The 26003-nt window shown below is 38.3% G+C and overlaps 2 protein-coding genes across 2 annotated transcripts; both read right to left on the reverse strand.

The window, feature by feature from the left end:
• Positions 1-822: 822 nt before the first annotated feature.
• LOC137874495 (uncharacterized) lies at positions 823-18589 on the reverse strand. The gene is made up of 25 exons (XM_068713195.1): positions 18537-18589; positions 18280-18409; positions 17620-17775; positions 16605-16742; positions 15988-16139; positions 15097-15200; positions 14802-15006; positions 14107-14238; positions 13759-13902; positions 12767-12902; positions 11747-11897; positions 10803-10939; positions 10318-10429; positions 9545-9608; positions 8862-9065; positions 8550-8692; positions 7895-8013; positions 6613-6734; positions 6377-6474; positions 5513-5649; positions 4558-4682; positions 4067-4212; positions 3412-3514; positions 2669-2805; positions 823-2078 (listed from the first exon to the last, which is right to left on the reverse strand). The coding sequence occupies exons 2-25, from the start codon at positions 18407-18409 to the stop codon at positions 1955-1957; spliced, it is 3219 nt and encodes a 1072-aa protein (XP_068569296.1). The 5' UTR covers positions 18537-18589; the 3' UTR covers positions 823-1954.
• Positions 18590-19699: 1110 nt separating this feature from the next.
• Positions 19700-25839, reverse strand: LOC137874813 (Fc receptor-like A). The gene is made up of 6 exons (XM_068713781.1): positions 25749-25839; positions 24981-25226; positions 24610-24870; positions 23519-23779; positions 23047-23178; positions 19700-19882 (listed from the first exon to the last, which is right to left on the reverse strand). Exons 1-6 carry the CDS (start codon positions 25837-25839, stop codon positions 19839-19841), a joined length of 1035 nt encoding a protein of 344 aa, XP_068569882.1. The 3' UTR covers positions 19700-19838.
• Positions 25840-26003: the final 164 nt, after the last annotated feature.

The following is a 26003-nucleotide window of genomic DNA, read 5'->3' on the forward strand; positions in this document are numbered from 1 at the left end:
ACACAAATTAAATTTTTTAACTGGTTGTGAACCAGTCTCAGTGTAGTCCTGATCCTCTATCAGACCTCCATCAGTACAGAAACCATCAGAGAGAAGATGGTCTGTTTCTACAGAGTTATTCTTAATGATGTCATCGGAGCCACCGGGTCGGATTCTGGTTAAACCAGATGAACTAATGTGGGAGGGGGAGGAGGAAACTCCTCCTCCTCCTCCTCCTCCTCACCGAACCAGAACCAGGATTGAGAGGAGCAGGCTGTCAGACCCCGCTGCAGTAAAATGAGAGGTTTTCTAAAGGGACTCTGGTGTTCAGAAACACTACCACTTTAGTCCACAGGGACCAACAGAATCAACAATGAATTAAACTGAAAATGATCCTCCACTCCCTCAACATAGGTGAGAGTCATCATTTAAAGACCCTGTACATGAAACCTACATGGCAATAAGCCGGATTAGCTACGAGCCACCGGCCCACACATAGCCATTTTGAGAGTCGTTTAGAGGCAACTGAGATGCTCCCAATCTTGTATAATGTCTCTTTCAAGAATCATATTTTTGGGTGGCATTTAAAGAAAAAAAAAAAAGTTGCGATGTGTGTGTAAGAATATCAATACATGCCTTTATTTCCATAATAGCTGACATTGTAACTTTTTTGCTCTGTTTAAAGTGTTTTGGTTACACTATCTGTTTTTGAGAAGCACTACATAAACAAAAAGTAGTTTTATTATACAACCTTTTGATTAACTCATACTTTTATTCAATTACAAAATGAAGGAAGTGAGTTTGTAAGCTGTGAAACACCGGAAGAGGCTAAAATGCTGAAACTGAGATCATTATTTTTATTAAAAAAAAAAAAATTAATACATGTGACATTTGTTTATTTATTTTTTAAATTGTACCCAACATTTCCTCCCTCAATAAATGATAAGACCTTTGACCTTTTACACATTTATGGTTCCTAAAAGTCAATTTACCAAAAACTTAAACTGCTCTGCACTGATAACACAGCTCTACTCTGCCAAGCCTGCAGACTTTTCTTATTTTTAAATAAAACAAGTGATTTGAACTTTTCTCATCCACTTTTATGTCACACACAATTTGATTTAATTGCAAGGCTTGTAACTCATAATGTAATAGTTGTGTATGTATTTCAATTTAACAAAAGCCCATAATATATTAACAGTTTCTGCATCATTTAGTTATTACACTATGAGGAAATTATTATATTATAAACAACTAAAATGTTTGAATAATGTAAGAAATTCAGCGCAAAGTGTCATAATTTGCAATTCTAAAACAAAACAAAAAATTGTTGCTCTTTTGCAAGGGGCTGATTTACAAAATTTTAAGAAATTAGTGGTGTTAAAGCTCATTTGCGCTAATGAATTGTTATCACAGCCCTGAAGAAAACATTTGATCAAACATGAATGATTTAGTTTTTTTGCTATGTTGACAGTTTTGACAACACCAGAAAACAGAAATGTTGTATTTGTATTAAAATACCTGTTATTCAATTTGACAATGAAAGCATATTACAGTATCCCTTTTCTGACTTTAACATATAGTAATTAAGAATGAGCTTCACAATATTAAACATATACAAACAAATTTACATATACAAACAAATAGTATATTTAATGCTATTTTAGGGTGGATTGCACTTTAATAATACGAATAGTTTATTTGATCTGACGTTGTGCGGCTTATTTGGGGGAAGTACACTGTCTCGCAGTACATTCACATTCATTGTCCAAATTACGTTCTACTTCAGGCATTTAAAGTTCAAGTTCGTATAATATTTTCCATAACTATCCCGTTCTCGTTTGTAACTCACAGCATGTAGTAATTAATAGTAAAATACTCAATGCTCAGACATGAAACTGAGGTTATAAGATGTGATGATTGAACAACATGAACTTTCCGTATTTTTCGTATGTGAAACTGATCAAACTATTTTCTACAACTTTTCCAGAATTTGTCTAGAACGCTGATCCATCACCATTTTCTTCATTTCGTTGGCTGGTTTAAGATCCGCTTCAGTGAGCAATTCTGCGGGGTCACCCTTTGGATCATGTTTGTTTCTGTGAAAGAGTATATAGTCATTAGAAAATATAAGGAAGCGGGACAGATTTGAACCTTGCTGGCTTGGTGGTTGAGGTTTCAGGCTTACTACTTAATCAGCACAACTTTGACCAATCCTTAACATAAAATCAATCAGTACGTACCTACACATGTTTAACACATTGTTATGTTTTATTGTTTAATGACATTGAATCAAAGATTTAATGTGGCTTTTTTGACACTGATTAACAGAAAAGGACCCTTTAATGTCAAAGTGAAAACTAATTTCTACAATGTGATCTAAATTGATCTATTGTATGGCTCAAATTACAACATTTCCCATAATGCAACTCAATGACTATTTCATAATACGCCATTGTCTTCTTGATGTTAACTCGTTGACCAAAAGCAACTTTTGAGTGAACGCTGCCAGTTTGTCATGCAGGCTTCCTGTTATACTCTATATTTTAAGTCTGAAGTCCGAGATAGCAAAAAGCTATGGACAGAAACAGCACATTCTGGCCTGCAGCTATGTCATATATTCTATTGGTACTTTCTTTTTGTGGGTTTTGTTTTTCTGGTTAATGAATAGGAAAATAAATAGACTTACGTTTTTAGGTGTTTTTCAATGGCCTTTCGCTCGTACACCGTTCCGTATTTTGTTTTCACTGGATCAACAAACATCTTGTTGGTGAGTGGACAGATTAGATGTTGGGGTACAAGCTGTTTCTCAGGATCCACCAATTTCTTTCAAATCAGAAACACAGAGAGAAACATGTCAAATAAAAATGTACCAAAAGTGCGATACAGTGCATTCATTAAAAAGGTGATATATAACACATAACAGCCCTTTATGAAGCTTGTGAGGTGCTGATGTGATCACTGAGCCATGATGAATGTTGTTATTTTACAAAATGATGTTCCAATACAACTAAACGGCAACCTGCATTATATTTTGAGGGAAACGTATTTCCTCTTGGATTAAGGTCAGTGGCAAACACATGGTTAACGTTGTGAATTGAAACAAAACCACATCAAAATTACTTGGTTAGGTTTAGTAAAAATATCATGGGCTGGCTTAGAATGAGAATGTTTATGTTATTTAAGTTACGTACTTAAAATTAAAATAAGTCAATGTTGACTTTTTGGTTTCACATAGTACATGAACAGCTGCCTCCTGGGTGAAAGTCATGCGTTTGTGAGGCAGAAAACCAAACAAACAAACACAAAGATTGTATTTATCGCAAAACGGTGGTATTGCATTGCCTTTCACTGACTTGTAATATATTGCCTACATAGGCTAATGTATTAGATTGCTTTATAGTGTAGGACTTAGCACCATGATTGATGTACCTTCTCCATATCATCCCGTGATTCTGCGGCGGTTTCCTCTGTATGTTTTTTGGCCTCCTGTTCGTACGTCTCAGGGCTGGTCATGAATTCCTCAGCCAGAATGCTTCCACAGAAAAACACACTCAAATGCTTGATTTACCAAACTACATGCAACTCATCTGCATAAAGGACATGGCATTAACTTTGCCCCACTTCAATGCTTTCAAAATCTGGACCCAGAACCTTTTGCTTCGGAGGAACCCTTTTCTGAGGAAAGGTTTTTTCAAGGGTTCTCTGAGAGACTAAAGGTTCCATTACGAACCCTTATCATCTGAAGAATGCTTTTTGGAAGAAAGAGTTCCTCAAGGTTTGTTTAAAGCATGGGTGTTAAAAGGGAACACCTACAATCCAAAAAGGGTTCTCAGTAGAACCCCCAGGGTGGGTTCTAGATAAAACCTTTGGAATATAAAAAGGGTTGTCTGTAATAAGTCCTGGAGGGTTCTGGCTAAAACCCTTGGATTATAAAAGTGACTGAATCAGTAGCCCCTTTCAATGGTTAAATGATCAAACATGGACAACAAGTGCCTACTCGGTCCTATAATAATGCCTATGTCTAAAAACACACGTGTATTTACAGTATGGGTGTATAGTGAGAGTGCGGTGGCTTGAATCTAACCTGTCCAGTGGATCTTCAGGCTCTGGGATGATGAGCAGTCCATATACAGCATTGAGGATATCCCTCATCGTGATTTGGGCATTGTAGTTCCGGTCAAATATGTTGTGGCAGATGCGCCCCACACTGTTGATATTACAGTGGTATACCTTTGCTTTTGTTAAGAAAATAACACTGCAATTAAGGTACAAATATTGGTAATTATTTAAATTCAGGCCATGTTATAACGTTGAAGCAATGCATTTGGCAACACCATCATAGAATCACTCCATGGGCCTCATTCAAGAATGTTTCATTATTTTTCTATCTTAGATCAAAATGAATGAGATTAAGAAAATACAATTCATTGATCTGTCAATATCATGATTAAATATGAACCGAATCACTTGAATGTGGGAAGATATGAATTATTATTCCGTCTGCAATGATTTGATTGACATTAATCCATTAAATTAGTTGTTCTTGTGAAGATGCGCATTTATTTGGCAGGATACTCGTGTGATGAAGCGAACAAGTGGAGGCTTCACTGGGTAGTCGGAACCAAACTGGCAGAACAACTCAAAGGTTCCTTTCTCATAAGGTGTGTCAGGAGGTCCTTCCATGAGAATCTTCCAGAATGCTGAAAAGTTTAGAAATAAGATTGAAAAGTTGCCACGAGTTTGACAACTTGCACGTCGCCATTTTGGATTACCAACGTCGCCATTTTGAATTACCAACGTCGTCATCTTGGCTTTTTTGCAACCGATGAATGGAAATTTCCATATCTGGACTGAGCAGGAGTGATGTAGAGACGCCGTATACATCTCTGGTAGAGACCTGTCAATCACTGTGTAGCCCCGCCCCTAAATCATCCCCTCTTTATGGTCTGTTTGACTCTAAATGGAGCATAATGTACTAAATGAACATCATGCTGTATTGAAGAAGACTTGAAACTAGAGATTGAGACCATAAACTCATGTTTACAATGTTTACTGAGGGAATAAATCAAGAGAGAAGTAGAGTCATTTTACACTAGACTTCTATACAACCAGAGGAGTCGCCCCCTGGTGGACACTAGAGAGAATGAAAGTTTTAAGACACATGCTATACTCAGCAGAACTGGAGGTTGCCGCCTGGTTGTTTAGTACTAAAGTTCATGGGCACTTTTTCAGTTTACACACTGGGCTTCTCTATCAGATAGGTATGAATGAACCTTTAGCTAGATGGTTTCCAAACAGCTGAATACATGGATGGTATGTTGGAACTCCTATTCCCAAAGAATGATTCAGCAATTTCATGATTTGTAAGCGATACAAAGCTGACCTATGTGATACAAACATGCAACACCTCAAATACTATTAATATTATAACAATCCTGAGCATTGCTGGGAGCTGAAAATGTCCATAGATTATCCATCAATCCATTGACAATTCAGTGTCCATATTTAGAATAAAATCCATGCCACTTACTGAAGTCAGATTCTGATGGGTAGATACTGAAGTATGGATGTGGGTCACAATGCAGGCTCCTCAACTCCTCCAGGATACGTTTGTCCTTTTCCATCAACTGAGCAACTTTGGCATCCCGGATCTTATTTTTCAGAGCACTAGTGTGAAAGATTAGTACCTCAAGATTATTTGTATGCCTCTGTCAAAAATACAGAATGAATAACTAATTTCTAAGGTTTCAGTTAACATTACTGAAAAGAGAAATAAACAGCTGAAATATAAACTGTATATAAGAAGTGGACGTAGTCGCCGTGACGTCACCCATTGGTTTGTGGACTGACGTTTTGAAACCTCGAGTTCGGCGATTCGGTTGTCGCCAACTTGGGGTTTTTTTGCGAACGGAAGTGACAATATCTGGACTGAGGAGGAGTGACGTAGAGATGCCGTATACGTCTCTGGTAGAGACCTGTCAATCAGCGTGTAGCCCCGCCCCTAAAGCACACCCTGCTTTATGGTCTGTTTGACTCTAAATGGAGCATAATGTACTAAATGAACATCATGCTGTATTGAAGAAGACTGTAAACTAGAGATTGAGACCATAAACTCATGTTTACAATGTTTACTGAGGGAATAAATCAAGAGAGAAGTAGAGTCATTTTAGACTAGACTTCTATACAACCAGAGGAGTCGCCCCCTGGTGGACACTAGAGAGAATGCAGCTTTAACACATGAAGCTTTGACTTCACTTTTCAGAATCGGAGGTTGTCGCCTGAGCTGAATACAAAGCATGTGAGTTCTTAACACACTGCCCACAACCTTTGTACTCACCACCTTGAAAACACTTAAGGAAGTAACCCTCCTGAATGAGATGTTTCTGTCTCTTACCTCTCTGTCACGATCACTTTACTGTTCATCTGGCTTGGCAAGACAGCCTCTGGAAACTTATCATACCCACAAAGAGCAGCGGGCAAGCTTAACAAAGCCTGTAAAATACCATGTGGAAATGAACACGCACATAATTACAATGTGTGGCTGATGTCTGTTTCAAACTCATTCCTGCAATTGTGTCTCATTCTCAGAGCACTTCAAACAGAACTCTAGACAATAATTGGTGCACTAACTGTATTGATGGAAGACGGGTTAGCCTTTTTCTTGGGTTTCCTCATCTCCAAAGAGAGAACGGTTTCAATCTCAAAGAGCTTCAGACCGTCTTTGCTTGTCTCCGGTTTGAAACAGCAACCCCCTGAAAGCAATATAGATGAATTAAAAAAAATAGTTACCACCCAAGTATTATTTAAACCCCTACAAAGCACAATGTGAAACCGCAGCCTCCATTAACATGACAAGTCAAAGGCAAATATTGAATCAACCTATGACAATAATTGAGAATATGAATATTAAATAATAAGCAATATGTGTCATGATGACGGCCATTTTAACATACAAAGACATCCTCTCTTGTGGGAGCATTGTGCAGTTGTGGTTCTTTTTGAATCTCTGGTTATCAACCAGCCCACATTGCAGCAACTCGAACCTGAAACTTGGACGACTTCAAAGGACGTTGCAATTAAACAACGCAAGAGTAAAAATGAACAAGAATGAGCAAGTGTAGTTTAGATTAACAGACAGGGAGATGGATATAGTAGCCTCATATTTTTTTATCTTTGAGTGGAGGGACATGCTTTTATCAAACTAATTGCCTGCAGAGGCTGATATGGTGGAGAAAAATGATTGATCAGCAGTTTTTTGTCAAGTAAAATATAAGGGGGAATTTAGTACCCTCTGTCTCGGTATGCCTTAGCATGGTTACAATGGAGTTTTATGATTTTGGTTGATTGATTGATTTAATTTATGGATTATCATACAAAGAAACAAAAATATCAAAACATGTTAAAATGACACATTTCCAACATGGTCCAGAGATGTTAGACAAAGAAAACACAATGAATCACAAGACATTGAACAGAAAAATGTAACAAAAACAATCCAGAAATATAAAAACACATTACCACTATTCAAGAAATATAACTCAAAAAAGAAGGCAACTAAAATAACAATAAAATTGCAAATGACACTATAAGCCTGTCACCACGTTTCAAAGAAAAGCCCTACCCTGACTTTTACAAGACAATTTCATATTCTGAGACTAGACTTGGCTGTTCCACGACGTCGCACCACTGTAATAAAAACTTCTGGCTACATTTATTCACTGGAGGCACTTTACATGAACGTACACTGGTATTACAGTTATGCTGACTGTGAACCATTGTTATCTGAGAACACAAATACTGAGGAACGTGCCAATTGATAATATTGTACATATGGAACCTGGTCCAAATGAAAAACTCATTAGATAATAGAAGATACTGAGAGTACCTGTCCATTGAGGTTTTCATACTGTACCTGTTGCATTGCTGATTCGGTGCAGAATATTGTTCTCCACTTTTCCGAGAAGAATTGAATCCACAATGATGTTTGATTTTATCAGGTTGGCAACAACAACATCTGGCTTGTTTGAGGATCTATGCACAAATAATAGATTCTTAACAAACATAACATAATTTTAATTTTTTTAATAAAAGAGAGCAACACAGCATTATGACAATAGGCAACAAACTATATGATCACAGTTCCCCCATTTGACATTATGCATTCCCTAGCCCCTAACACTAACCATCACACGCAAATGCCTACACTGAACCTAATCCTAAAAAATATGACTTAGTTTTAACGATAAGCTTAGATAAGCTAAGCTTATCGTTAAAACTAAGTCATAATTTTTAATCAGTCTTCAGACTTGAGACTTGTCAGTCTTGATGAGACATGACTTGGGACTTGACTTCAGACTTGTCAGTCTTGATGAGACATGACTTGGGACTTGACTTCAGAGTTGTCAGTCTTGACTTGACAGTCTTGACTTGAAACTTAATTCCAAAGACTTGAGACTTATTTATGACTTACAAAACAATGACTTTGTCCCACCTCTGCATTATAGTCACCTAACTACGTCACGTTAGCAACGGTATCATACCAAAGTAGCATAGAGAAGGAAAATTACCCAACGTCGTTTCCATCTGTGAGACAGAGAATGCGAAGTTTGCAGTCTGGAAACTTCTTGACTTTTTCCAACTCAAGCATTCCATGATGGAGGGCATCATAAAGTTGAGTGCGTCCACTGGCCTTGAGGGTATGCACGTGTTCCTAGAAAAGTAAAAAAGAAAACTGTCTATTTAGCTTTATTAGCTTATTGTGTCATGGGTCAGGAGCCCATGATAGAATAGAATAGATAACTTAACATACTTTAACTAAAAAATGATCTGGTACACTAAATCTGTATCAGGGTTTGTAATGTGTTATGTATTGCATATACCTTAAACTTTTCGAGTGTTTCCGTAAACGTGTGGAGAGTTTCCACTGTAGAGTCAAACTTCACAAGGCCAATGACATGATGAAAATCATAAGCCATGGTCCGTGTTGCAAAGATGTCAAAAAGCTCTTTAACAGCATGGATTTTCTGTATTTCCACACTTCCATAGCACTTCTCCACCATGGATGAGCTTGTATCTATCAGCACCTGATGCAAATAAGGTCAAGAAATGATTAAGTTGTTTATTTTGTTTACTTTCTCATCCAAAAATGAAGCTCAACTTGAAAGCATATACTAACGGATGGTGAACAGACTGCAACAGACGAGAAAGGAATCTCTTATGCATGTTAGAGGGTGTCTCTCTGCCAGTGTCTCGGTCACAGGCTAAATAAACTTCAGCCACAGTTTAGAGCTGCAGAGCTACTGACTTTCAACATCTGTTGATGCATGCGGTATGCAGGCTCCAACGCACAGATCTGCTCAAAATGCCACTCTGTGTGACATTTAAAAAATGAGAGTGGATCCAGATGACTTGAATTCATACAGTTCTTCTTGTACTGTACACACAAACATCTCAGAAATAACTCCTGCTTTCTTCAGTTAGCCCACTGGATGCCACATTGAGCCAGATTGTTAGGGTGTAGTTACTCATTAAAAGATTTGACGTAGTAGACGGTCAACATTACCAGTATAGCCTCCTTTGGAGTCCTGGTTGTGACGAATGAATAGTCCTCCCTATGATCACCAGTTCTGCATGAAAAGTTAAGAACGTTATGAAAAATGTTTAGATAATGCTGACCATGTTCTTAATATATGGTCCATACTATAAATTATAAATAAATCTTATTCTAGTGCGGGGCAAAAGGGAATAATGCCATAATAGAATAGTTTAGTTTTGTAAAAAAAAAAATCATATTATTATTAATATTATAGATACTTAACTTTCAATAGATTAACTGTGGTGCCAGTGCACTTCAGTTGTCTGCCCTTATCTATGAAAGACAAATCCCCTACGTAAGCCTATGTGTGGTATAGTACACAGTGGTAAGAAACTATTTTGATGTTTCATGTTGTTTGGCTTTATGGCAAGCTTGGCACTATTGTCTTCTGTAACTGTATGTAGGCTAAATATGTAATACCCCTTGCAATAGTTGGACTGGTTACTGACATCAGATAAATAATGTTTGCCCCCCCCCCCCCAGCGCAAATGTCAATGGTCGTTTTGTCCTTATTTATCAGCCCGTTCTCATTCCCAGGGCGTCAAATCCCAACACTTTTTCCACGCTTTTTCATGATGATTGAAATATGATGCTTTATTGCCAATTTGATGAGAGAAGAGAAAAGCAGCTACTTTCAAAGCCACAGTATCATAATTGTGCTGAAATCAACTTAAAACAAATGACATCTTCATTTCAACTATAATGTTGTCTAGAATACAAAAAAAAACAGAAGTACTCACCTAGCTGCCAACACATCCACATCCACAGTTTGGGTTTTGCCAGCCAGACAATCATAAACCTGGATCTTTCCAGGACTAGCCTTATCTTTACTTAAATATACACCAAGGTTGTCTACAAAAAACAAAAAATAATTGTTACAGAACAGCAGGACCCTTAGAATGGGAAGCATGGAGAATTCTGTAGCTAATCGTTAATAAGCGATCCAGAAAGCCAGAGAGCTTTTTATCAAATCCTCCAAAAGGTCTAACGTGACTTCTTGATTTGTCTTTACTGGCTGCTTCTGATCCAATTCAGAATACAATTCAAGGGTTTTGTGATCACTTATAGAGCTCTGCATTGTCATGGACCTACGTACATTAGATATATACTGCAGTACCTTCCATTTATTACACTCAGACACTCAGGTGCCTCAACATTATTAGTTATAACTGACACAGGTAAATGCAAATATTTATATAATGTGCACTGTTTTTTTGTGAGGTACCTTCACTCAGGAGAACTAGTTGTAGGTCATCAATACCGAGGTCCTTCAAACGCAGCGGTGGAGACACATTGAGTTGAGGGAAAGCTTTCAGTTCTTCTGCCATGTCTCCAAAACTCTTCTGAGTATTCATGTGAAAGCTGTAATTCAATTATATAGGCTACTATGAGATGAATGCTGTGAAAATTAGATCAACTTAACACACACAAGGAAAACAGCAATGTTTGAGCATGTGAAATCACGGGTTCCATTAAGAAAGAGTTCTTTAAGAATTGTTAAAGTTTATACTTACATCTGTTCAACTTTTTTTTTTTTTCTTTAATATTTTTCTTGTTTATTTGTAAACTTGTGTATGTACGATGAGAGCAAAGTGAAAAAAAGTGAGTCAAATTCCTTGTATGCGTAGACATACATGGCCAATGAAGCTGATTCTGATACTGAAAACAGGGTTCTAATTCATGGGTCTTCCCACAACCCCAAAAAACAAATTGTGAATCAAAGTTGTTGTGGGTTGCGCTGCCCCACATCAGCCTTGATGGGCGTGGGGCCAATGATCCAAGCATAACTTGTCAAGGTTGAACCAATGTTAGGATGAAGAAAGATCTATGGGTAATGTAGTCAATTGTTGTAAAACCAGTTAAAAACTGACTATGAACCCCTGGGTGGGTTCCAGATGAAACCCTTGGAATATTAAAGGGTTCTTGGTAGATTATTTATAAGTGTACTACACTGCCCAAACTAATAACAAAAATCAAAGATTGTGCACTATAGAAAACAGTTAAAAAGTGACAGTTATTAACAATAATTTAACATCTTACTTGATCTAATCATTAAGTACAGTCTGTGTACTATATTTGGGAACCTGTATGATATGTTTGTACACAAATATGTGTATGCTTATTGTATCATCTTTTGTGGCAACTTTCATAACATTTGATAAAACATACTTCTGCCCAGTCACACTGTCATGAGAAATCCAGAGATCATATGTTTTCATTGATGGATGAACGCTGAGCAAAATCTTCTCAATGTCAGTGGCTCTGTTTAGTGACGTTTCTCTCAAAACCTCTTCAGGGCAGTTTGGAATCCTCTCGCCATCTTAACAAAAAACAAGAGCAAGTCAAAATATAATCACACATAATCACCTCCTGACCAATAACACAAATGAGAAGAAAAAAAACCTTCACCACAAAATATCAATATCAAGTCTCAGAATAGGAAATTGTTCCTGACTAACCAAACATATCCTGAGATTTCTGCATGCAGCTGAAGCTAAATATTAAATTTGTCTGGAGGCTGATGGAAGCTTTGGTGGTCATCTGAACCACAAATTAACATCCCTTTGGAAACGATATATTTGCACCGTATTTAGAGGCCAAAATATGTTTGCATATTTCTAGCAACAACAACAGATGTATTTAGAAGAGAACTATCTACTCTAAAGCGACTACATTATACCTTGGAGGTAAGCTAGCAGGATGTAACAATAGTGAGGGAGTAGACAGTTAGATGTACAAGCATTTTTTAGCCCACATATGAATTTTCCAAGGTACTTTTGTGTGTGTGTATATATATATATATATATATATATATATATATATATATATTTAATGCATTGATGCAGACACATTTACACTACAGGTACTTGCAATATTAAAGCTTGAGCTCCACAATGTATATGTTGGATAATAATGTCATCTCTTCCAAATTAGGGGTTTAGATAAACTGGTGCTGTGCTTTGAACCATCTTGGCTATCGGACTGACTGGGTTACTTGGTGTACTGGGCTTTGTCACAGTAATGACGCTGGATCCACCAATCTCAGCAGTTATGTTGGTGACTAAAATGTTTTTGCAATGGTAAAAACTACAAAAACAATAACTTGAATAACACTCATGATACATCAATGTTTTGCAAATTGTGTTGGAAGGTTTACACATGTAAGAACATAAGACATTTTACTTTTACCTTTGATTTTCTGAAGTACAACTGCTCTTTCGAGGACACCTGGTATTCCAGTTACAGTGACTGGATCACAGAAACGGCTGCCTTCTGCAGACATCAGAGAAAAAGGTGCGTAGTTCTCATGGTCTGATGTCTCTTTCTGTTAAAATAATACAAGCAATTAGAGAGGTGGGTAATGCAAGTCATTTGCAGAATACAATTTCTTGCCAATGACAACATCCATGAAAACCCCAGATTAATGTATTTCAAAGGCAGTGCAACAAAACAAGACCCTTCTATCTGATTGAGTGTTTCTACGAACAATCTTAAACTTCTATACTCAGTAGGTGCAATGTGTAAGATCTGGCCAGAGCTTTAGTTTAGAACATTAAAAACAAGAATTAGCATTACCAACAGAATATGAAGAGGTTACACTGTTGACCTTATGTCAAAGACTTCTAAGTATTGTGTTGCAGAGATATCTACTGAAATGAGCATGCTAAGTTAGTCCTTCCCGTCCTGTCTTGTCTTATCTTGTCTTTAGAAATACTTACCCTCACCCTATAGCCTAGATTGAGGTAATCTTACTTACAAGCCTAACCTTCATTTCAATGATGGACCATTGCAGTATTGAGGTGGGTCCAGATCTAGAGGGGTGCTAGGGTTGTCCTGGCCCCCACAGACTCTTGTTGACACACACAACTGCTCTCATGGGGTATTGAGTTTGTACTTAAAAATCAAAGTTAACTACAATGCCTTGCAGTTCTATGCCTCGCCAACCAGTCAAGTTGCAGTTTACAACCATGTCTGTCCAAAATGTCATCACTTCATCATTTTATACGATAAGAAATTTGTGTGACATTGTCATAATTACAATATGAATTATTGAGTTCTTTGACCACCAAAATCTAATGAGTTCATCCTTGAATCCAGGTGGACATTTGTGCCAAATTTGAAGAAAATTCGCCTGAGATATCACGTTCACGAGAATGGGACATACAGACAACCAAAAATACCTTTGCTTCTGACAGGAGATATGCCCAGCAGTAGTTTGAGTACTCAAAGACATCAAGGTCCTCAATGATCTTTTCTCCATGCTTTGTTTTAAGCTGTGGCAAAAGTTCTCTAAAGAGCATGTACAAGCCTTCCACCACTGCGATCTACGGAAAAAGAACGTATTGTTACCCGAAGACGAATATAACATGCTTTTTAAGGCAAATAGTGAAACCAAATGAATGATGCTTTATCTTAAAATCAATGCAGTGTAAAATATAACTACATATATTGCATATCATTAGCGCTCATTTCAAAAAGGTCAATGTAAAAGGTAATAAAAGGAATATTACACCATCTTGTATACTGACCTTCTGATTCCTGGATATGATCTCATTCTTCCAGAACAGCTGGTGCAAACCTTGGGCCAATGGGTGGCATCCAGTCAGTTTTCGTATGCATCCAATCAAATCCCTGCCTCGAACTCCATGACCCTTGTATTTCTAGAGTAGAGAATGTCAACACAATTACAAACTACATTGTGCACTTGTTTTTAATACTGAAGGGAAAGGGCTTCTAAAAGAGTTAAACAACATTGACAGTTATTTTTGAAACATTTCACGTAAAGCTGTACACTCATAAAGATCCTTGTCAGTTAACCAGTCCTGGACCTAGTAAAACCTGAACACTTTGTTCTCATTCACAGTTTTTATTATTATTTTCTTTACTTTAAAGGGGTTCGTTTTTTCCGCTGCTTCCAATTTCTGTGTTCAGCCATGCTAAACACATGTTGGACCAATGTCTTAAAATCTAAATTCAGATTGATCATTGATCATCTAACTTGTAGTATGAAGCAAACCAGCACATTTAGTATTCCTCCTGGGCAAAGATAACTAGCAATGAAAAACTGGCTTTCAAATAATTAAAGAAAACACATGAGACTCTGCTGAGAGGTTAGGCATGATTAGAAAGAGCAACACAATAAAACTATGTGAGGGGTTCATTAATGCTGTCAAAGAAAAAAAAAAAAGTACCATATTCTAACAATATATGAAACTCTGCTTACCATGGTATAAAGGGAAGACAAGAAGACACTTAATCCTTTCGGGGTTTGTTGCACTGAGGGCTCAACATCATCTATGAAGAACTCTCTGTGGTCTGGAACATCCTCAGGAAACGTGAACAGTGAGAAGTACACTGTTGACCCCTCTGAGATTCCACAGTTTCCCAATATGTTGCCACTGCCGTGTTCAACGCTGGACAGATTAGGCCTGATAAGCAAATCAGAATCAGTATCAGCAATGATCAGCATTTATCAAAAGCTATACTATCCAAGAATTATAATAATAACTAAGAATTACTTGTAATGAAGAACATTTCCTGGGATCCCACTTTCAGAAGCAAGCTTGTTCTTCAAATTAGCTATCGTGTCCCTTTCCAAATCCACCGTCACCTCAAAGTCCCCCTGCACCAAATATTAGAAAAGGGGGAGAAAATTATTTGAAATTCAGCCCATGATAAATTACTCTATGCTGCATGCACGCACAATAAATACAATATTCTAAAGAAACAAACTTGTATCAAAGATTAATTCATAGGTTCCCAGGGTCCTAAGTCCCCAAGGTCTTAAGTTCCCAGGGTCCTAAATTCCCTGGGTCTTAAACTCCCATGGACCTAAGTTTCCAAGGTACTTAGTTCCCAGGGTCCTAAGTTCCGAAGATCCTAAGTTCCCAAGGTCGTAAGTATCCAAGGTTCCTAGGTTCCTATGTTGCCCAGCTCAATATTTTGTTAACACATTAAAGATATAATATGCAGGACTTTTCTAAAAAGACAACATTTTCATTAATACAAAAACAATCCCATAATCATCATTTATGACCCACTAAGTGTGTGGTGGTGTCTATCTGCAGAGACCCTAACCCTTTGCCTGCATTTTCTCTTTTCTTCTTCATTTGGTTTGTTCAGGACGTTTCTAATTGTGAGCAAAGAATCTTCAGGCCCCACTTCGAGGTGTTACCCTCAGACAGCGTGCAGAGTGTGCAGCCTGATCAGGTCGTCAAATACCACCTATTTTTTTGGCTAGATAGTGAGGGTGGCTGAACTGGGGAACATAGAACCCTTTGCCTATTTAAATCTGGGGAACATGGGAATGCCCACTAATAGACCTAATGCATTTTCATATTATCCCAAAAGACTCCTATGTTGCTGTGTTGAGGAGAAAAATGTTCTCTGCGTGTGGTACATAAACTCACCTTCAGCATGACGTGGCATCGAACTGTATCAGTTCCGTTAGTTTCAGTAACAGGTTGCCTGGACATTTGAGGAGCTGCTCTCAGGTTCTTTTTTGGTGTGAATATGGCGTAGATTACATCTCCATTTTCAATGTGTCTATCTTTTAAAGACCCTGTAGGTGAACAAAATCTAAATAACCACTTTACATACTTTTTTACTTGATATATTATTTTAATGTGCTAATCTATTCTGATGGCATACATTGTTTGTAGAACACTTTGACAATCTTGCTGCAGTCTACAAGTTGCTTTTATACCAAAGGCTGATCTGTGGGGTACAGAGGGCCACTGCTTCTGTTTTGATCAAATTCTACATATTGTGGTTTAACAATAAAAAAAGCACATTTCAACATTGTATTTATGAAGCTTAAATAATTCTTCATGTACTTGTCTTCACTGATATACAGCTTAACACTTAATTCTAAGCACAAAACGTACCAAAACAATGAAAAGTCAAATATATATTATTTGCATGAAGGCCTCATAACCTCTCAAAAGCCCTAAACCCGTGGTGCATAATCACACTGACTACTGTCCTGTTGTTATTTATTTTAGACTCCAGCACTGAGTGAGCTTACATGTGTTGAAGAAGGGATCATCCGTCAAAGGCATTCCATCCACCGTGTAGAGACAGACACCTTTGGATGGATTAACACTTTCAAGGTGACAAATCCTCAACATCAGATCTTCAACTGTGTTTTGTGCAGGATCCATATCTGAGAATACAAAATGACCCTGGTAAAAGTATACAATGGCAGGTGTGTGTAATACATTCACACAATAAGTAATGATATACATAGATCACATTGATATCCTGCCAGTTATCTGAGGTGACACTGAAAGTGACTACAGCAGAATTAGAGAATTTGGCGCTAACCCTTGATTACAGAGAGATGATGAAGGCCTTTGCACAACAAGGGCTTATTTTTCGACCAAAATTGTGACATTTTTAAAATTAAATACAACCTCACGCTGTGTCAGTCACGTTTAAACACTTACCGCCATTTACACAAAGCATGGCTGATGCTGGGGGTGCCATTACTTTTATAGGTATTTGGTCATAAATCAAAGTATTTGACACAAATGATATAGACAACGAAAATGATCACAATTCATCCCAAAGGGGACATGAATGTGTGAACCATATTTTATGGCAATCCATCCAAAACCTGATTTTACTGTTTATATGTCTAGAGAATCTGAAAGATGGTACAAGTACAATAAACTCAATAAAATGCACAGCCTTTTGAGTCAATGACTGAAACCAAAGATGTTTCAGCATTCGGTTGGAATTTTTTGAAACGTGGTTCATCCTCCTGTTGTTCCTTTTCCCTGCTGCAGCAGCTGTGTATTAGTTTGTTCCACTGGTCCTGTAATTCCACAGCTGCCCTCATGATGGCCTCACTGTGCCACCTTCTGTCTTCACAGACATACCTCAATCCAACCCCCACCCTACCTACCTAGGCTGAGCAGTCAGTGCCAACACGAGTCAAGGCCCTATCAATGTATCAACATATCATTTGTCCTCTGCAATCTATAAGGTCTGTAAAGAGCTTCATGGAAATAAAATAGTAAACTATGTGAATTTCTTACCTCTGATGTATTTTGCGTCAGGGCATTTGGGGTATTTGTACTGCAGACAGAATGACTCCAATGACTTCTTCACAGACGTTGCAGCAGCTGGAGCTCGGAGTCTGCCAATTGTTTTTTTCAGCGCAGAAAAGCGGTTTCTTTCCACTTGACTTAATCCTGTTTTGGAAATACGAAATGGAAATTTAACTCTTGTTGACTTGTTTTCTATTTGGACCATTATTTGAAATATCTTTGATATTGTTGAACAAATTATTGTAATTCAGTTATTTACAAAGGAAATACATATTGCACATATATGATGAATGTATTAGTAGCATTGAGAGCAATTTTATACAGCTAGCTTTGGAGGAGAAATAAATCCACATATTTTTGGCCTCATCTCAATACGTTACATACTCAGAATAAATCGTCACAGTTTCCTGTTTTTTGAAGAACCGGTTTTCCTTATGCTTAATTTTACGTTAATACCCACTAAGTCCTTATCTTTCTTCCTGCAGTACATGGAGCTCTGCTATTTAGACTTCAAGACCAAAGTTCATGTCATTCACATTACATAACAACTTGTGTTATCATGTGCAAACCTTTAGCCTGTGTCTGTTAAATTCAATCGAGAATCGTTCCCGGAAACTACTTGTAACTGCTTTCATACTGAACACTTACCAATGTTGTTCAAGTCTTCTTCTGTTACACCATCAATGAAATCTCTCTCATCTTTCACACCCATCTCAAGAAATTTCATGTAGAAAGTGTCCAGTCTGTGCTGCTTCAGTAAGTTGAATATTGCATCCATCTAAAACAACAAAAAACACACATAAAAAGCAGAATATTCCAAATGAAACTAATTACTGCGCATGATATGAGCTAATATATATTCAGTGATGACTTATAGCCTTTACAGTTAACGAGGACAAACTTACCTTGATGTGTTTCAAGATGAAGTTCAACAGTTGTGCCGTTTACTTTCTGTTTCCACTATTTATGCAACTGTAAAGGAGTGGCTTCTTTGTGGGAAACGAAACCAAATCATACACTGTGACACACTGTGGCTGTTGGGACTACACAGCAGCTTTTGTTGTGATTTTGCAATGCTGAGAATTTAGCCCTGGCCAAACACGTTTTTATGTTTATGTTTTCATTGGTTGAAATTAATAAATACATGTAAAAACCTTCACTACACAGCGAGGGTAGCAGGGACCTAGAGTCTGCATGTTGGCAATGCAGATCATTTCCTGTGGCTGCTTCATAATTAAAAGCCATCCAGTGTTTTGTAAGATACGGCGGTTTAAATGTGAAGGAGCAACAACAGGAAATGAACTTGCTCAAGTCTCGGGACAAAGAGGGAGGAAGCGGCTGCAGGTCCAAAATAATGGAACTGCTTCTTGAATAAAGTTATGAAAACAGATCGATAATGTCGCCTATGTGAGTTCAATCAGGAGAGACAAGTCAGATAAAGAAAAGATAATGGTTATATGTGATGATAAAGTCACTACTCTACAGGGAGTAGTAACGGAGGGGCGTCTGCTCTGAGCAGCAGCAAGGTAACCCCCCGTGGAGTCCAGACACCGGTGGTGGCGGTGGCTGATGAGGATGATAGAATGATGAGTTGATGAAGATGATGGATCTGATGAAGATTGGGAGGCGATGTGGAGGTGGAGGGTTGCGTAACAGCAGCATGAACGTACTGAAGGTAGAGAGCCAATCATATTTAAGAGAGACAGCAGCAAGATGATAGGCTAACCATGTCATTGTGCAATTGGATAAAGGAAACCATCTGATCTAAACAGCAAGGACATAATGAGTGTGTATGCATGAGGAGTGATCGGCAGATGTATGACAAATAAACTACGGGCTTAGGCATGCAAGAGTCTTCCTGACTGAACTTGCGCGAGAGCTTCATTCTGCTCATTAATGTTATAGTAACCTATTGTTTTGAAGGTAACATCTGGATACTAATCAGCTGTAACGTCATAATGAAACTATGAACTACGTTCACCATTAATATATTTATTAACCAATTTATAAGGGCACAGCATAACAAACGGGATTTGTTTATTTCTACATAATTGGAAACTTTGTCACCATTTAACAGGGTTTAATTGATATATTGTTTATGTTAAGAGATACACAATTTTAGAAAAATGGAATAATACAAATATAAGAATATTGCCTTCTTCACACTTATATTGGTCTACAATGTCACAGGTCGTAGATCTTCTTCATCACTCCAGTACGAGATCAGCTCTCCTTTTAGCATCAGCTCGAGCTGCAGAACAACCAGAGGAGAGAAGGTGTTAAAGTAAAGTGAGAGTGACTTCACCTTCACCTTCACCTTTGTCTTCCTGCTTTCTACCAGTGGTGGGCCGTCAGGGCCAGCAAGGCCTTCTCTGCTGGCCTAGACAGAATCACAAAGTTATAGCTATTTTATAATTTAATAATTTTTCATAAATACACTACATGTATTCTAAATATTTTTCCCATTAGCTTATTATCGTATTGCACAGCTACTGTCTTCCTCAGTAGCACAGTTTGTTTTAAGTAGAGCTCTTATCCAATCAGATTTCACCTCTATGTTGTTGGCCTTGAGAATTTCAAGTGAATCCCTTTGCAGTTTAAGTAAATGGGGACGATATTGTTGATTGTCATAGTCTTCAACCAATTTTACTTTGGCATGTTGGATGTATTTTTTGACATGTCAGAGCCTTCTAACTGGTCTAGCCATACGTGATTGGTCAGTGGGCTAGCGTGACATGTTGGGCTGTGACAATCCCAACATCTACTGCCTCTGTGGAGCGGACATTTTCAGCCCTGAAACGTATTCAAACTTATTCAGGAAATACAACTGGGGAGGCTCGACTGTCATCACTGGCGTCCATGAATCGAGAAGGACTTCTTACTGGAACTGAAACGCACGGATGTTCTGAACAACCGCGTCGTTGAACTCTTTGTTAACAAAGAAAGGAGGACGGACTTTGTCTTTAAATAGTGAACAGCAGCTTTGGTAAGTGAACTGCTCTTGTTTTGCATCTGCAGTAGCTTTAACTGCCATACATAGTATTTATGTGATTATTTAATATGCTTGTTTATATGTTATTTGTACAACTTGTTTTTATGAATATGGATTTTTGTTTGTTTTTTTTGGTGATAGGAACTATTGTTAAGTCCTATGTTGTGCTGGGACACATTTAGTCGTGGCACAGCAACAAGAAGACACGTGAAGCAGCAGAAGTGGATTCATTTCCTCTCGGTGTAGACAGACGAATAAATCCGTCAGTAACAAGAACTAAGGTGTTGTGTATTTCCTGGAGGGAGTGATAGCGTTACTTCTGTGTTAATTGTTTGAATGCTGCTTCAGCATTCCAAGTATTGTTGGAATTGTATAGAAACCGTTTGAATATCAAAATGTTCAGCTCTTTCAGGAGAGGGGGGCTATGACTTTTCATATTTCTAACCTTTAAACTTTTTAAATTATTAAGCTTTTTGCAATTTAGTTTTTAATGGGATGTCTATGGAGAACATTTTCCAATCCTCTTAAACTTCTTCAACTTTCAAATCCTTCTTCCTCATACTTTCAGCTACAGACACCAGTTCAACTTTAAAATGTTGAGAAAACCCTGAACTATTATTGTGTGTTATAACTTTTTGATGCATTCAGCAGAGTCTCATGGTATCATATTTTGGCACTCTTTGCTTTTTGTTAAAAGGTCTCTCTCTCTCTCTCTCTCTCTCTCTCTCTCTCTCTCTCTCTCTCTCTCTCTCTCTCTCTCTCTCTCTCTCTCTCTCTCTCTCTCTCTCTCTCTCTCTCTCTCGGACTTTTCCCTTTCACCACCCACCCCTACTGCTGTTAATATTTTTACTACTGCTGCTGCTGCTGCTGCTACTGCTACTACTACTTCTGCTGTTGCTACTGCTACTACCAATACTAATACTACTGGTATTATTACTACTACTTCAAATACTGCTATTACTTTTACTACTACTACTACTGCTATTACTTTTACTATTACTTCAAATACTGCTATTACTTTTACTACTACTTCAAATACTGCTAATACTTTTTCTACTAATTGTAATGTTATTTTAACTACTACGACCACTACTACAGCTACTGATACTACTACTTCTTCTAATGCTACTAATACTTCTACTACAACTTCTACTACTACAAATATCACTACTGCTGAAAAAATGTTAAGCTACAGAAACCGCTCTTTCAGGAGAGGGTGATATGACTTTTCAAATTTGTAATCTTTAAACATTTTGAATTATTAAGCTTTTTGCAATTTGTTTTTTAAGGGATATCTATGGAGAAAATCTTCAAATCCTGTTAAACTTCTTCAACTTTCAAAGCCTTCTTCTTTCGCATACTTTCAGCTACAGACACCATAGTTAGACGTTTCAACTAGAAGGGTTTTCAGCAGTGCAGTTTAAATGCTTTCGGGCTTCAACATTTTTCAGACAGGTAGTCTCCCATTTCTGTATTTTCAGCAATTTTGACTATATGCATTGTCCATTAATGACAAAGCATCCCATCATGCGCGTATTCATGTATCTGCACTCTGCAGTTAATGTATTTGTAGGTGTTGAGCTTAATTTTTACACAAAACATAATAACTTGTAGCTGTGGCATCATAATGAGGTTATTAGGAGGTGGTTCAACTGCAGTAGGACAGCACTGAAGGCACAGGTATAAAACACACGGCCCGCCACTGCTTTCTACCCGATGTGGCTTCATTGTTGTTGCTGTGACAACCAGCTCCCACCCGTGGTTTTCACTGAACAGGAAGTTCAGTGAAAACCACGCGTCTCCAAATGTGTTGATTTTGACCGGTTCGATCGTCCACTGAAAACCACAGAATGTTTGATTCTGTGGTGAGAGCTGGCCACAAGAGAGGCCAGCTCTCACATTTCAGTGAAACAGGATATGAAGCAGCCACATGAACAACAAAGACTGGAAACTGTTTCTAGCAGCTCCACTTCTGCACCAACAACTAGTTCAGTGTAATGCTAAAGTAAGAGTCAAACAGTCAAACACTCACAGGGAACATATTACTGCACTATCAATACTCTGACTACTTTAAATACTTTGTCTTCAGTAACGTCTTGAATGCATGACTTTTGCTTGAAGTGGAGTATTTTCACAGTGTGGTTTTAGTACTTTTACTTGTGTGGGATTTAGTGGCATCTAGTGGTGAGGTAGCAGATTACATCACTCCCTTGCAAAGAGTGTCTCTGGGAAATGAGATCCAAAAACACTCTTGAAATGAACACTTACAGGTGCACAAACTAGAACAAAACGGAGATTAAAGGATCTGAATACTAAAATAATAAAAGGTCAGTAGAGTTGTTCCTCACCTCTGACCTCCTGTGGAGGAGGCATACAGACGAGGTGATTCATTTCTGTTACTATGTTCTCAGAGGTGTTCTTACCTCGAGCCATCCTGCAGTACAAGCGTATGCACATTATGAGTACGACGGTGTAGAGGACGAACAGCAGGATGGTACACAGCAGCCTGGGCAGAGACATGAGAGGAGGAGGAGGAGGGACATCTGTAGGCCTCACTGTGAGGAAGAACAGAGTTTCAAACACATAATGACTTCTGATTTCATTCAAATCTTAAATCAAATGTAACTTTTCTTTAATAAGGCCATATGAATACTGTCAACAGGGTGCAACAAGAGGACAAAAGTAATAGAGATGGGTCTCATCACTGTGGTTCTCCAGTGGAGTTAATGTAATGAGGTTGGAAGACACTGAATGCTTTATCTAAATATAGTCTGATTTAAATGTATGGAGACAAGAAACACTGGGAGCAGCCTATTAAACGACCCAAATGTCTTATTAAACCTATACATCTTGAACATAGATGTACAGTAAATAGGAAGCAGAACATCATGTCACCTGACACAGCCAGCCAGCTCTGCGGTGACTTCCCCTTCGTGGGGTGTTCACACATGTAGAAGCCTTCGTCAGACCTGGACACCGCTGGGAGGACCATCTCTCCTGCAGGCTCAGTGCCGATGAAAACATAATTTCTGTAGAACGCAGCAGAGAAATCCGACGTCGATTCATCTTCGTCTTCTTCCTTGTAGGAACAGCAAAGTGTCACTTTATCTCCCTCCGTCACAGGAAGCGCAGGGCTCTCCAGGATCACAACACTATCTGAAAAATAAAAGAATACTTTTTCCATACTTGTATTAAAGACTTGTAGACTTTGTAAAGTCTGTTAAATTGCAAAAATCCTCTAGGATTCCCTTCTAGTGGAGAAAACGTGATGCATTTCCATCTAGGATACTCTTCTAGTGGAGAAAACGTGATGAAGTGTCCTCTAGGATACCCTTCTAGTGGAGAAAACATGATGCATTTCCATCTAGGATACTCTTCTAGTGGAGAAAACGTGATGAGGTGTCCTCTAGGATACCCTTCTAGTGGAGAAAACATGATGAAGTGCCCTCTAGGATACTCTTCTAGTGGAGAAAACGTGATGAAGTGTCCTCTAGGATACCCTTCTAGTGGAGAAAACATGATGCATTTCCATCTAGGATACTCTTCTAGTGGAGAAAACGTGATGAGGTGTCCTCTAGGATACCCTTCTAGTGGAGAAAACATGATGAAGTGCCCTCTAGGATACTCTTCTAGTGGAGAAAACGTGATGAAGTGTCCTCTAGGATACCCTTCTAGTGGAGAAAACGTGATGAAGTGCCCTCTAGGATACTCTTCTAGTGGAGAAAACGTGATGAAGTGTCCTCTAGGATACTCTTCTAGTGGAGAAAACATGATGAAGTGTCCTCTAGGATACTCTTCTAGTGGAGAAAACATGATGAAGTGTCCTCTAGGATACTCTTCACTGAATTCTTGATCTAAATATAGTATGATTTAAATGTATGGAGACAAGAAACACTGGGAGCAGCCTACAAAACGACCCAAATGTCTTAAACCTATACATCTTGAACATAGATGTACAGTAAATAGGAAGCAGAACATCATGTCACCTGACACAGCCAGCCAGCTCTGCGGTGACTTCCCCTTCATGGGGTGTTCACACATGTAGAAGCCTTCGTCAGACCTGGACACCGCTGGGAGGACCATCTCTCCTGCAGGCTCAGTGCCGATGAAAACATCATTTCTGTAGAACGCAGCAGAGAAATCCGACGTCGGATTCGGTGCAAATCTCTCCTTGTAGGAACATTGAATGGTCACTTTCTTTCCCTCAGTCACGGGAAGTGCAGGGCTCTGCAGGATCACGACACCGGCTGAAATACAGTGGAGAAAACCCAGTGTCATTTTCTACATAGTTTTTTATAGATATTTGTAGTTTCCTTATCTCCAGAATCCTCCCAGATAAGTTTAACGACGACGTTACCGGTCACTGTGATGTTGACGGTGCTGCTGCACTCGCCCCGCTTGGACTGACACCAGTACACTCCGGTGTCCGATGGGTAGACTTTGCTCAGCGCGCAGGTGCCGCCCTCGCAGGACCGGGACCTCTTGAAGGAGTTGTTCCCCATCAACGTCCAGCCGCTGGAGTCTGTCGGCGCCGCGCACGTTACAGAGACGTCCTCATACCGAAAGAACTGAGACTTGTCGGGATGGATGCTCAGCGTGGCTGCTGGCGGCGCCAACAGAGAAATGAAAGAAATGCTTTTTAAAAACAAACATCAGTTTGACGTCTAATGGTTAAAAACAGAGACATTACTGCAGCTTTTTAACTATGAAATCAATCAATAAATCACGGTCACTTTTATCCACATTTTTTATCGTACAAATAAAGTATTTGTGCAAAGACGTTGTGGTCATGATCCAGCAAACTTTGATGAACTGCACCCGATGCCAAGAGGACAGCTTCAGAACACTTTGACACAAACTTCATAGTACCAGAAACAGAAAATCCAGACTTTCAAATCATCAACAATCAAATCAAGATAACTCACTAATCACTAGTTATGCACTCGTATGTTTTTGGTCATCCCGTATAGAGCATATTCATATCTTACCCGTACTGTTCCCCTGTAAATGACTCTGAACTTTTCTACTTCTAGTCAGATCTCTAAACTACATTTTGTGTTGGTTGTCGAATAAACAAAGAAAAATGACATCTATTGTAATTATTGAAAAAAGTAGATTTTCTTACAAAGTATCAGGCAGAGGGAGGCAGCTTCCATCCTGTGTCGCTGCTGTTTGAGTTCATCTCGTTTAGTTGTCAGCTGATGGTCTACCCACATCCTGAGTTAAAGGAAATCATGACCATTTCTATTTAACACGTCACAAACCGAGACTGTAAATAATATATTTATATTATATATATATATAAATATAATATAAATATAAATTACATTTTAACATATATATATATGTAATATAATAATATAGTATAAATATTAAAAAC

This window comes from Cebidichthys violaceus, unplaced genomic scaffold (genome assembly GCF_023349555.1).
Source record: "Cebidichthys violaceus isolate CVI_PGR_0920_01 unplaced genomic scaffold, fCebVio1.0.p SCAF_19, whole genome shotgun sequence".
Classification (NCBI taxonomy): domain Eukaryota; kingdom Metazoa; phylum Chordata; class Actinopteri; order Perciformes; family Stichaeidae; genus Cebidichthys; species Cebidichthys violaceus.